General features: G+C 54.7%; 1 protein-coding gene across 3 annotated transcripts in view; it reads left to right on the top strand.

Annotated features, from left to right (window-relative positions):
- The first annotated feature begins 2,291 nt into the window (after positions 1-2,291).
- Positions 2,292-12,736, top strand: part of SIN3A (SIN3 transcription regulator family member A) — a 36,197-nt gene continuing 25,752 nt past the window's right edge. The window contains exons 1-2 of one of the 3 annotated variants that reach the window (XM_087743106.1): positions 2,292-2,356; positions 11,579-11,799. In XM_087743106.1, coding sequence (XP_087599232.1) covers positions 11,611-11,799 — 189 coding nt within the window. In that variant the 5' untranslated portion in view covers positions 2,292-2,356; positions 11,579-11,610. Of the gene's footprint in view, positions 2,357-3,220; positions 3,627-9,899; positions 9,918-11,578; positions 11,800-12,736 lie in introns of those variants that run through there. The other 2 variants (XM_087743105.1, XM_087743108.1) reach the window with 2 other exon arrangements.

Genomic DNA, 12,736 nt, shown 5'->3' with positions numbered 1-12,736 from the left:
AGCGGGAGAGCACGTGCCCCAGAGCAGAGCAGCCGTCCCCAGCGAGGCTCCCGGGCGAGAGGAGATGCCGGCAGGTGGGAAGAGCAGCACCTGTGTTTGCTCAGCTGGAGTCCGAAAAAGCCAAGGAGGCCAGCGCCTCTCTGGGACTGCAGAGGGGGAAGCTTCCCTCGCGCTCGAGGCGTGGACAGGTTCGGCCACGGCAAACGTGGGCTGGATGGCCGGAAAAGAACCGGAGGCAGCAGGGCATTCCTCTTTACGGGACGCCTGCCCCAGCGTCCGTGGCTGTGTGAGAAGGTGGGCGTTTTGAGCACCCCTGGAGTTGTGCACGTCCTGCCTGTGCAGCCGTTTTGTTCCAGCCGGAGCGTCCTGTTCTAGGTACCGTTTTCTGCCCCGCTGTGCTCCCCGAGCAGCATCAGCCCACGCAGTCTGACCTGCCGAGCGGCTGCTCCGGCTCAGGCTGGCCTCGAGTTTCCCTCCCGGTGCCCATTGCAGGGTGGCTCCAGCATCCAAGCGAGCTCCCAGCCTTGGGAGGAAGGATCCCAAAGGGGGTGTTTGCAGCTTGTTTTCAAGCCCGTGCTGTCGGCAGTGGCTCTCCCTGGCTCAGCGGGGCTTTTGGCAAGGTGTCGGGTCAGGACCCGAAAGCTGCGGGTGGTTCCGAGCACCCCGCGTGGCCCCGTGGGTGTGCCCGGCCCCTGTCTCCCTCCCACAGGCTGCGGAATCCCAGCCAAGCCCCGCGCTGCGGGCGTGGGTAAAGGTGGTCGCACCTTTTAGCTTAATTCCATACGACGCGGGCACAGAGAACTGCAACGCTTCCGAGGTGACCCGCGTCCTGCACGTCCATCGGTGTCACGGTGGGAATACCGGGCAGCATGGTACTGGAGCTCCCTTCGAGGAGGGGTGAAGATCCCATCTGTGCCGGTGGCGGAGGCAAGCGTTATAAGCATTTTCCATGGGAAAACAACCCAAACGCTCACCCCCCCCCCCCCGACTATTTCCAGGGCTGCGTTTCTTGTCAAAGCCAGCGTTCTCAGTCCTCTTGCACAACACAAGGTTTTGATCCATCCGCTCCTCCTCCCGCTCGGCAGCAGAAATACGGATTTCTGTGGAAACGCCTGCTTCACATGCAGAGCCAAGCGTTACTGGAAAGTAAATCTTTGCATTGTTGGGAGAGCAGTGTGAGCACCAGCAGCAGGTTTGCCTTGCGCTGCCTGCAGCATCACCCCTTCCCAGGAGTGCCCCAGGGCAGGGGAAGGGCATGAGGGATGGGGGTCAATCGCCACGGGCAAAATTCACAGCGGGGGGGACATCCTAAAACAAAACAAGCCCAAGGACGAAATCCAAAGCGCTGGTCAAGGCTGGAAAGGGGATTTAAAGCCATTACAGGGAAATCCCAAAGTGGTGATGCCATCCCTATGCCCACCTGTCTCATTTGGCTTTCTGGGTTTCTTGGCTGCGTGCACGCCGCCTTGCTAATTACAATTACTTTAGTGCTTATAATTTGCCCAGCGCGTGCTGAGCCCTGGGAATTTGGAAGGAGCCGGGCTCTGGAGCGCTTCATGTCTCAGCCCTCCTGCTTCCTTGCCACCAGCTTCCTAGGCTCGGGCTCGATCCCCAGCAGCCTGTGCAGGTTCAAACACTCCTGGCCAGAGACCTTTTAGCGGCTAAACTGAGCTGCAGCTCCAAGCCAAGGAGGCGAGAGAGATCCTCCTCTGCTGCGTCTGCGTGTCCTGGCCTCATGGCAGCAGCCGGGGGCCGCCTGCTCCCTGACCTGGCTAGGGGTTGGAGCTGAGGAAGGGAAAAGCAGCTGGAAAGAAAAAGAACCACAAGAGATTTAGACTTTGTTTGAGTGAAAATGCTCAAAATACGTATTTTAATAGAAGTTTAGAGCGGGTGCGTTTTTATTTTTCCCCCTCCATGATGACAAGACGAGCAGCAGGCCTGATGACAGCTAATCCGAGGTCAGGCCTGGCTCCTCCAGCTTTGATCTCAGGCAGGCAGGGGGCCGGTGCTTGCACCAGACGGGAAGCCAGCAACTCCCTCCACAACTTTGTAAACCCCGGGAGAAAAAAAAAATAGTAAAAAAGATTAAAACCTGCAGCCGCTGCCCCACCTCCCGCTCGCGTTTTATCAACGGCAGAGGGGACCGGGTAGCGCTCGCCCACCCCCGCGGGGGCAGGGCTTGCCGCAGGGCCGGGGGTCAGTTCCCTCCCGCCCTCCGCGGTGAGGCCTCTCCCTCAGCCCTCACCCCCCGCCCCCCCGCCGGTGGGCGGTCCGCCCGTGACGATCGGCATCGCGGGGCCAATCCGCCCCGGGGGGAGTTCCCCTCCATTCAGGGCTCCTCGCCTGCGCGTTGAGGGTATGTAACAGCTGCTTTCCCCCCCTTCCCCGTGCCTCACGACAGACCGGGATTTGCTTCCCTGGGGGCGGGAGAGAGGCCCGCCGCCGCCGCCGCCGCCGGGCTGAGGGAAGGAGCGACCCGCGCGCTCCAACGGCCGCCGGCGGGAAGCGCGCGGCGGGAAGCGCGCGACGCCGGGGGGGAGGGGGGGAGTGAGTAAGTGGGGAAGGGGGGGGGAGCGGCTGCCGCGCCGGCCCCGCCCCCCGCCCCCATTGGCCGCGGAGCGGCGGGCACGCCCCCGCCGCGCGCGGGCTTCTTCCCCCCCCCCCCGCACCAATGCGTGCGTGCGTGTGTGTGTGTCTTTCCCCCCCCACCCCCCCCACGTGTAACCGACCCGCCCCACGTGGGGCGCTGCCATCCCGGAAGTGAAGGGGTCGGGGACAAAAGGCACCGCCGCGCCCCCCCGCCCCGGGCCCCGCCGCCAACCCCCCCACACCCTCCGCCGCCGCGGCGGCGGGGGGGGGTTGGCGGCGGGCTCCGGTGAGCACGTGCGTGCGCGCGCCGTGAGGGGGAGGGGGCCGCGAGCGCGCGCGCGGGCCGCGGCCGATGTAAACATTCCACAAAAGGGCTCCCCAGAGAGGGGGCGGGGCCTCGTCAGTCAGAGGCGGGGCCGGTCCCGCCGCGTGGGCGGGCTCCCCGCCGTGACGGTGGCGCTGCCCGCTCGCCGGTTGGCTGGCGCTTTTCGTTCTCCGCCAATGGGGTAGCGAAGGAGGCGGGACGGGGGCGGGGCGCGCTGCTTATACGGACATTTTTCTTCGGCGGTCGCTCCCCCCCCCCCCCTTCCCTCCCTTCCTCTCCACATCCCCTTCCTGGGGGTCGCGGCCAATAGGGGCGGGCGAGGTGGGCAGAACCAAGGCGGCGATTGGCCGCGCGGCTGACGGGCGTGCGGTGCGCCCAATGGGCAGTCGGGGCTCCCCCCCTGCGCGGGGAGGGGCGGGATTTCCCGGGGAACAGAGAAGCGGGCAGCGCTCCGCCGCGGCGGCCGAGAGACGGTTACTCCATCTTACCCCCCCCCTCCCCGCCGAGCCCCCCCCCCACCCCGCCCGGGGCCCCGGCGCCGCCCCCGCCCGCCCCCCTACCTCCGGGAGGAGGGGCGCGGGGACCCCCCCCCCCCCCACCTCACCGTACCGGGGACAGCCCGCCCCCGCCGCCCGCCCGGGAGGGGCCCGCAGCGGCCCCGCCGCCCCCTGACCCTGACGGAGACTCGGCCGCTGCCAGGGCCCGCTTCGAGGTAAGGGGGGGGAGGGGGGCGCGGAGGGAAAGGGGGGTCGCCAGGCCCGGTGCCGGCCCCCTCCGGCGATCCGTAGGGGGCGGGGCCTGGCGCCGGTGCCGCGCGCGCTGGCGGGGGGGCGGGCGGGGGGGCCGGTGCCCGCGGCGCGGCTCCCCGGGGAGCCCCGGGCCCGCGCGGGCGGTCGCGCGTCCTCCCGCCCCGCTGCGCCCCGCCCCGCCGGGCGCCAGGGGGGTGTCCCGGCCCCGGCATGGCGGGAGCGGCGGGCGGAGCGTGCAGCGGCCGCTGGGCGCGCTGCGAGGCGGGCGCCTCCCTCCGCCCCTCCTCCCGCCCTCCGCCCGGTGCCGCTCCCGGGCTGCGGCGGGACCGCCCCCCGCCAGCCCTCCCCCGCATCGCACGCCCCCGGTACCGGCCGCATTGCGCGCTGGGCCCTCCGCCGGGGCTTTCCCCCCGGGGTGCGCCTCGCCGCGCTGCCCGGCCGGGGGCGGGGGGCGTCCCCCCGAGAGCCGGCTGGGGCCCGGGGGGGCCGCGGGGCTCCCCCGCCCCCGGTGTCCCCCCGCCCGCCCCAACTTCCCGCAGAAGTTGCCGCCCGGCAGCGCTCGGCCGCCCGGCGGGGTCCCGCTCCGCCGCCTCGCCTCCCCCCGCACCGGCTCCCGCCTCGCACCAGCCGGATCCCCGCTCCGGAGCAGCCCCCGCGGCCGCCCGGGCTTCCCCAGAGCCCCCGCTGCAGTTGTTCAGCTCGGTACCGCAGCCATCCGTAAGGACCTGTTGGAGCCGCGCGTAGATAGGTGGAGACCGGAGGGCTCCTCTGGCCCGCATTAATTTTTAAGCGTTTTTCATAGGGAGCTGGCATCCTTTTTTTGCGCGTCCTCCCTGCGCGGTGTGGTGCCTTGAACTTGTCGGAGACTTGCACTTGGCGTTTCAGCTCCGGTTTTTAATTGTTCGGGCTGCTGTAACGCCCGTAGAAACTATGTTAGGTTTTATCCCGGGATTGCAGGAGGCCGGCCAGCCGTGGGGTTCAGGTAGCCTTCAAAATACGAGCTGAGGCTACTCAGCTAAATACTGTCTTTTCTGTGTTTTCCTGGCCCAGATTCAGAATGCATTTTTATAGTCGTTATTTGTGCAAATAACACATGTATTCAGTGTGCTGATGGAAAGGGTACGTTCCAGAAGAAATGCATTTATTTGCAGCGCTAAAACGATACAAAACTAAAAAATAATTTGTTTAAAATAGCTCTGGAACAAGCAATCGAAGGCATCTTGAGCTGTGCGTGGATTTTTAATCTCCCACGCTGTCCAGAGGAATCAAAACCTGGTTCGTGCGCTGAAGTGTAGCTTAAGAATGACCTAACACCTTACATTTCTTTTCTAACTTGTTGCTTTTGTGTTTATCAGTCATGCTAAAAGATGTGGGGTCAGAAAACAAGTGGGAAATGCCCAACTTACTTCTGCATGGCTCTATCTGCACTTCAGTCTTCCAGTCCTAACTTGTAGAGTTTTTTTTTAAATACAGTTTCAAAGAGGTATACGTTGTTCTAAAATACTCTGCTGTTAATACTATATAATAAAATGGCACCTTATGTTAATATACTAATTTTAAAGCACCTGTAAAATTCCCTCATCACATAAAAGAGCCTTGGCAGCCTAGTGTCAGCCTGTGCTGGATCTCCAGGAACAGAAAACCAGTTTTTAGGGTCTTTTCTTCCCTGCTTGGGTGAAGTTAGCAGTTTTTCAGGCCGATGTACTCTTTGCAAAAGGAAGCCGTGCTTTCTCACCCCAAAGCGTCTCGTCCTCGTCCCTCCCACCCACTGCTTCTGGTTACGGTACACGGTCTTGGCATGAATTTGTTTGAAAAGCTTCAACGTGGTAGTTCACCCAATAAAATGTCAGTAACTTGCTAAAGTTTGGGGGAACTCCGGATGATTTAGACTGCTTTTGGAAGCAGGGTGGGAAGGGGGATGGTCTCCCCCCCTCCCCAGCCCGAATTGCTGGGGGAGCCCTCCGCACAGGCTCCTGGCACGTGTGGGTCTTGGAGCCGGGAGCATCGCGTTGGAATTGGCAGGCGGATCATTTACGTTTCCAGGATTTATGAATCGTTTTCTGTCCAGATTGCTGTTCTGGTCTTCTCCAGCATCGGAAAGCTTTTATGGCTGTTAAAGCTGGAACAGAAAAGAGAGTCCCGTAATAGGTGTCATTTCGGGCTGTTAGGTGGGGGGTGCACTTTTTGGGGACGTGCTGCTTTTTTCCAACTCCTATGAGGTCTTGTCTGGTTTTTTTATTAAAGAAATTTAAATAAATAAAAGTATTCTGATAATTCTCTGTGCGTGGGGAAAGTGTACTCAGGAAACTGGGCAAAACGGTGCTAACCTCTGTATTGAGTGTAAAGCTCGGTTTGGATCGTCTCTTTGTGGTGGAGTTTAATGCCCAGGCCGTTTACTGCTTTGGTAAAGCACAGATCAGCGCCGTACCAGCTTGTTACCCATCTGGATGGAGACAAGTGGGGTTTACTCGTGTCCCGTCTGCCTCATGGTGGGTTCTGGCATGTAATGCACAGGCTGTCACCGTGTCACCGTGCAGAAAACTCTCATAACTGCTCTGACACCTTCGCATTATGCTTTTACAGCACCTTTTTCTTTTGGATACTTCTCATTTCATTTTTGGAATGACTCCTCCGGTCACGGATGCGCCTCTCTGCACAGCATGCCTCTGCAGCGGGGCTGGGGGCTTATTCCCATGTTACAGGTGAGGGATCCGGGCTCTGTGGCACCGTGCAAAAAATATACCAGTAACTGCTGGACAAGCTGGGTCATGTTCTGGAAGTCGTGCGACTGGGATAGTGCACAGACAGCGGCGCTGCCAGAACCTGAGCTGGCTGCTTTCTAGCAGGCAGCGTGATATACGACGTCAAAATCCTATGGGGATTTGTCCCACAGGACATGTGCGATGGCTCCAGGGTCGGAGCCGCCCCTCACGGGTCCGGAGCTGTAGCAGAGACTTAGGTTTGCTGCTTCCAAGTTTTGAGTCCTTTCTCCTTCGAAAGGAAGCCTTTTAAAAGGCCCACACGCATGTTAAACGTGTCATCTGCAGCTACGTGATTTCTCTGCCCTTTTTCAGAAGTGTCCTCGGTCTGCGGGAACCGAAATCCTCTCTAGTGGCACTTTCGCAACTTGTTGGTGAAGATGGTGTTTATCCACAGGCATGTTGTGATTCCAACAGGTGCCGAGGCAGCAGACCTTCCCAATTTGCTTTCTTCCTATTCTCTATTTGCCTTTTTCTTTTTGCTTTGGATTCTGACACCTATCTAACAGCTGATCTCTAATGCCAGAAGACCCTGCTTATCTGATCGGAAAACCTGAAATAAAAAAATTTAGATTTTTGAGATCTTATTTGGTAAAAAGCTGGGGAGTGGAGCTGCCATGGGAGAGGCACTTTTGCGAGGGAAGAGGAGGGTACCCGGGCTCTCTTGCCTTCATTGCTCCCACGGAGGAGTGAGCAGGCAGGCGGGGAGCCGGGCGCGAGGAGGGAGCCGTGCGGTGCTCCGCCAGCTGAATCCAGCCTTGTCCCTGCTTTGTTCCTTCTCTTTCTGTGTCAGTGCTGCTGCTCCTCTCCTCTCTGCCATACCAGAGGGGAAGGGATGCGCTCCACTTGCGTTTATCGGTCCCACTGGCTTACGTGAGGCAGATGGATGGGGAAGTCCTCTGATGAGGTTGGCAGGGTAGAGTTTCATAATTCTGGTGGTGTTACTGAGATGCAACATACCTTTTCTAGTTTTCTTTTCTTGCTTTAGCAGCTGAGGATCCTGGGTACGTTTGTGGTACGTCTGCCTGATGCACCCTACCTGTAGCACTAAGCAAAGCTGTTGAGCTGGGAGGTGGCACGGGTGGAAAGATCAGAGGTGTGTTTCTATTTAGTGTCCTTTCCCTGAGAAGGGGAATGCTGAAAACCTCAGAAAAGAAAAAAAAAATAGAGCATGTAGTTTTCATCCTCCAGAATGTAGTCTACTCTAACTGAAGTTAAAAGATCATTTGGGTAGAAATGATGCTGGGGAAAGGGCACGCAATTCTCTGTGGACTGCACAGTGGGACTCAGTCGGTTCAGTTATTGCTAAGCTCTCCTACATGCCTCAGGTTAATGCTTTTAAAGAAGGAAAGTATCTGAAGTTCGTGACTTGCTTTCAGTCTCGTGCAGTCCTTGATGTATTTTTGGGGCTTTTTTTTTTTTCCACCCCCAAATTAAGATTACAGATGATGCAATTTGAATTGGGGCTTTTTAAATCTTAGAGTCAAAGTCCATAACGGGATGCCAGAGGTGTGTGCTGCATTTCTGAGAAGACAACATAAAATAAGCTTTGTACTGTTTCTAGTGTTGCCTTGGTGGAGGGCGGCTAGCTGATAGAAATCTTTGACACTACTGATTGCATTTGTGTATTTATCCTCGAAACACCTTTCCACGTTAGCTGGGCTTTGCCATCAGCAAGGATGCTGAGAGAAATCAGTTGCCACTGAGGGTGGAAGTGGGTGGAACTGCCCCTTTGAGCAGCAGGCTTCAGCTAAATCAGTTTAAAATGACATGTCTAGTCTTGGGTTTCATCACAGCCTTTCTTCCTTATCGGCCGTCTGGTGTGCTGTAGGAGGGGTAGGACTTGCTGCACAACACATCTCTCCAGCTTTTGAATGGGGAAGATCCTTGGACAATGCCAGGTCAAGATCAGCAGGACCTCCATGAGGAAATGAATGCACTTTGGGAGCATTCAGCATCGTATTTTCTTCTGCAAGATGCAGACCAGTTTCTGCTCTGGTGCTGGTTTGCTGACCCCTCAGTGCTTTCCCCTCTCTGTAGCGTTTCGGTGGTGGTGGATGCACAGAGTTAATATCACTAGTTGTCGTGGTTTAACCACGACACTAGTCTTCATCTAGGTACAGCAGAGTATCGAGATCATCTCTCTGCTAGGATTAAAAAAGCCTGTGAATTAGTAATCTTCGTTCGGTGGTGGTCTGCTGCGAGCTGCTCTCACACAGCGGATGCAGACCCTAAGCAGGAGTTTAGCCAGGTGTTATCTAGGAAGATTGACTAATGCTATTGACTATTTCCTATAATATTGACTGACTCTCTCATATATATAGACTCTAATATGAAATTTTAAAGTTGAAGCAGGTGCAGTGCTTGGATAGAAGCAGAGTCCAGGCTCAGTTAACAAAGGTGAGGGGAACTCAGAGGGAAGAAGAATGTACAGGAGCTTTAATTTTCACTAAACAGAAGCTTTAATGTTGACCATACAGCAAACTAGGTTTCTGGAAGATTGCTCACTTGGTCTGTGAGAATCAGGAGCTTCAAAAACTGATGTTCGTGCTGCTGGTGTGTATGTGGTAATTATCCTTGATGCTACCACGATTCCCACGGCCTCACAGGACTGAGATGTTTGGTGGCTCCACGGGGAAAAGGCTTCTCAGTCAGCCTAAGGTGGCCTTTTAATCCTCATAAGGGCACATGAGTCTTCCAGCCATCTTCTGTCCTCAGACAGCCTCTGCTTTAAAGGTTGGTTAGTCCATCCAAAGCGACAAGTGTGGAGTGTTGCTTTGGGAAGTGAGACACAAGGGTGGGACACTTAACAGCCGCCACACCACATATACACCATGTACACATATACATACACGCCCACCCCTTAGTGCAGACAGCGTGCTAAGCCTGCTGGAACCATTTTGCTTCTTTATAGCAAATCACATGTGAATATTTTTTTGAGAATGTTCCTGCTTTGTGGATATTGTGTGTACGTGTCTGCAAACCAGCAGTTCTTGGTTGCTCCTGTAGGGAAGGAAAGCTGTAGCGCTGTTGAGAGGGTAAGGGGTGAACCAGCCTGGGAGATCAAAAGAAAGTGGAAGGACTGGCTGGGGTACCAGTGTTTAGAGCAGAAGGGTGTCCAAGTTGGTGAGCAGGTTATAAATAGATGCCACCAAAGCTTTGCCCAGACTTTACTCATGCAGTCAGCCATTGTCATGCAAAATCCTGGCTAGCTCTGCTCGTGGGATGATGGTGTGTGGCCAGATTTGCCGGCATTGCTCGGTTTAGTCCCAGCCCTATTAGCATAAAACTGTACGTTTTTACAAAGCTAAGCGCGGGCTGTGCTTGAAGGGAGTAGCTCGAAGTTAACCTGCCTAGCTCTTTATTTGTCAGCAGAGACCAGCTGAATGAAAAGACAACCTATGCAGGCACCGTTAGCAAAATGAGCTCCTGGAGTGTGCTCCTCCGCTTTCTGAGCGTGTGCTGGAGGTCAGACCTACTTAGGATTTGTAGCTCGTAAGTAAGATCCAGTTAGCAAGCTTTCTTTTTTGCTTGGGTTGAGGAGTCGTCCTCTGCCTCTGCCAGCTGTCTTCTGCCTGCCCGGGTGCTTTGGGGACCTGATAAGGAACTCTCTTCGGAGAGGTTAAACTTGAAGAGCAACTCCAAAAAGAAACGAAGTAATCTTCCTTCTTGTCCTACTCTCTCCAAGTGAAAGGAGAGACTAGTAAAGAGGACATGGAGGGGAAAACACTTTGTTGCACAAAGCCTGTGTTTTCAAGCCCACGTTGATCTATTCTGAACCTCTGTGCTGCTGGTTCCCGTTTACATATTTGACGTGCACTGAGATATTGGTGAATGATCTTTGGGTTCTTTGGTTAATGATGCATTTAGACTGTGAAGAGCTGTCCTGGCTTGGTAGATGAGAATTGGCTTAGTGGGCTGTAGTACCGTTATTCTGGGGGAACTTCATTCCCTGTTGTTTATCCGTGTGTCCACGTTAGCAATGAATGTGTTTAACTACACTGCAACAGAAAAGCACTTGCTTTGGAGAGGCCCTGATGAATTAGGGGCTGAAGAGGGTGGATTTCACTTTGTGCTCTGTCCATCAAACACCTTAATACGCTGCGTATGCTTTTGAGCACCCAGTGGTTTCATGAGCAGCAGATAAGACCTCAAAGATGACAATAACTATCGATGCATAGAAAATAGCACTGGAATTTGCTTGCAGAAAAGAGTAGGTGAGTAGCTCAGTCAGAGTGAAGAATGAATGGCACTTTTAGGAGCGGGACAGTGGCAAAATGACCTGTCAGATTTGAAGTGAAATTAGGTTGTATAAAGACAACTTAGAGTAGGGCAGGAACGTGCCTGCGTGTTGGAGAAGAAAAAATACCGGAGAGTAAGTGGGAGAGCGGTTGATGAGTGCTTGCCCGCATCCCTGGCAGGCGTGCAGGATGCCAGCCATGGTGCCTGCTTGCACTGCTCCGCTTTGCACTCTTTGGCTTGGTGCTGGTGAGTGGGGAGGACCACGGCTGTGTGGCACATGGTATCCAAAATACTCCTGGTGTAGTGGGTTGCTGGGTTTCACTGAGGTTACGTGTCTTATGTGTATTAAACAGAGAACGCTTTGCTTTGGGTCTTTGTAAGTGATTTCAAAATCTGACTACGCATCCTGCTTTTTACCTCCTTCTTCCCCCTTCCTCCCACGTTTTTAAAGCATCTCTCACAGCTGCCTGTTATCCTGCCTGGACTGTCCAGGAGGCTTTTTTTCTGCTTTCAATGTAGGTACATTTGTCCAGTCTGTGTGTAGGTAACGCACCCTCCCCCAGTCTGTTGTGTTCAAATACTGCATTCAAGAAGCTTTGCATTGCTCAGGGTCTGCGTGTGCTAAAGATAGATGCCCATGCTAGCAACGTCCTTTAAGTGAGATAGAAGAAACCACTAACTTTTAAGCAGAGTATTTTATTTCCAACAATAAGGCTGTATTTTTTGTGATAAAACACGATGGCTTATTTTATGCAGAAAGCTGAATCTTAATTCCACTTTCCTATCTCGAGATACCAGTAACCTAAATGAATAGACAGAAACTTGCCCTGCCTGCTCTTGGTGAACTTAGCATCCATGGCGCTGGCAGGGAGCGATGAATCAATTGCGTTTGTTAATTGGCCTCTTTTTAACAGGTTTTGTAGTGCTTCCCGAGCATGAGTTCAGAATGAAGCGGCGATTGGATGAGCAGGAGTCACCCGTGTATGCGTCGCAGCAGAGACGTATCACCAGCAGCACCGAAGCTTTTCAACACCAGCACCGCGTGCTTGCCCCGGCACCTCCGGTCTATGAGGCGGTTTCGGAGACCATGCAGTCTGCCACGGGGATTCAGTACTCGGTAACTCCCAGCTACCAGGTGCGTGCGCTTGTCCCTTAGCTGCATCTCGGGGGAGCAGCTGCTGTCCTGCTGCGTCACCAGCCAGCACTGTGTCATTTCACAGTAGAATTCTGTATTTTAGACAAAGTTTATTTTAGTAACCAGGGCTTCCTAAAGAGAAACCAGGATTGGACAATTGGACAAATGTCATACCTCTCATTTTAAGCACTTGCTCTAAGACTATATCGGCTTCATTCATGTTCAGAGCCACCTGAACAAACGTGGTGTCATTTGGCTTTTTTGAAAATGATTCTTTCAATGATTCTCTCAGATCACGGTCTCTGAATCCTAGAGGCAAATGTGTGCAGGGCTGCTTCTCCATTTTTCTTTTCTTTACCAGGAAAAGGTTTGTTCTTGTGGTTGCTCTGTCACAGGCATATGATATCATGGGTGATCTTAAGCTTAACAGACTGGATCAGATCAGCATTGAGATTGGAGACTTTCAGGAAAACTGAAATGTTTCAGAAGACATTACCCCAGAGTCATTAGGTGGCACTCTTCCCTCTCTTGCCTCCTTTGCAAGCAGCTGTCAGCTGGGGAGAGAAAAAAAATGTACTTTAAGAGTGTGCTGGGGATACCTCCCAGTGAAAGACCAGGGAAAGGCTGCTCCTGTGTTACTTGTCTTTGCCATGTTTTTGGCATGTTGCATCTTCCACGCTTGTGTTGCTGGTGAGCTGCTCTCCCCGTCTAGTGCCTAATTTTACACACAGCTTCTTCCTTACTTCTGCAGAAGGGCTGTTCACACCGATAGCAGCAGCCGCCACAGAGCTGAAGAGCCTACAGGCAGACACTTGCAGGGACTGGAAGAGGGTGTGTTTATGCTGGCAGTCCTTCCTAAAAAGAACTTGGATGGACCAGCAAGCAAATTGTTTCTTGTTCATGAGAAGGATTAAAAAAAGTATATCCCATCTAAAAG

The sequence above is a fragment of the Nipponia nippon genome, unplaced genomic scaffold (genome assembly GCF_047370975.1).
Source record: "Nipponia nippon isolate SJK-2023a ecotype South Korea unplaced genomic scaffold, ASM4737097v1 scaffold_9, whole genome shotgun sequence".
In the NCBI taxonomy this organism is placed as follows: Eukaryota; Metazoa; Chordata; class Aves; order Pelecaniformes; family Threskiornithidae; genus Nipponia; species Nipponia nippon.
The sequence above is the reverse complement of the archived record's forward strand: the minus strand, read 5'-3'. Positions and strand labels throughout refer to the sequence as shown.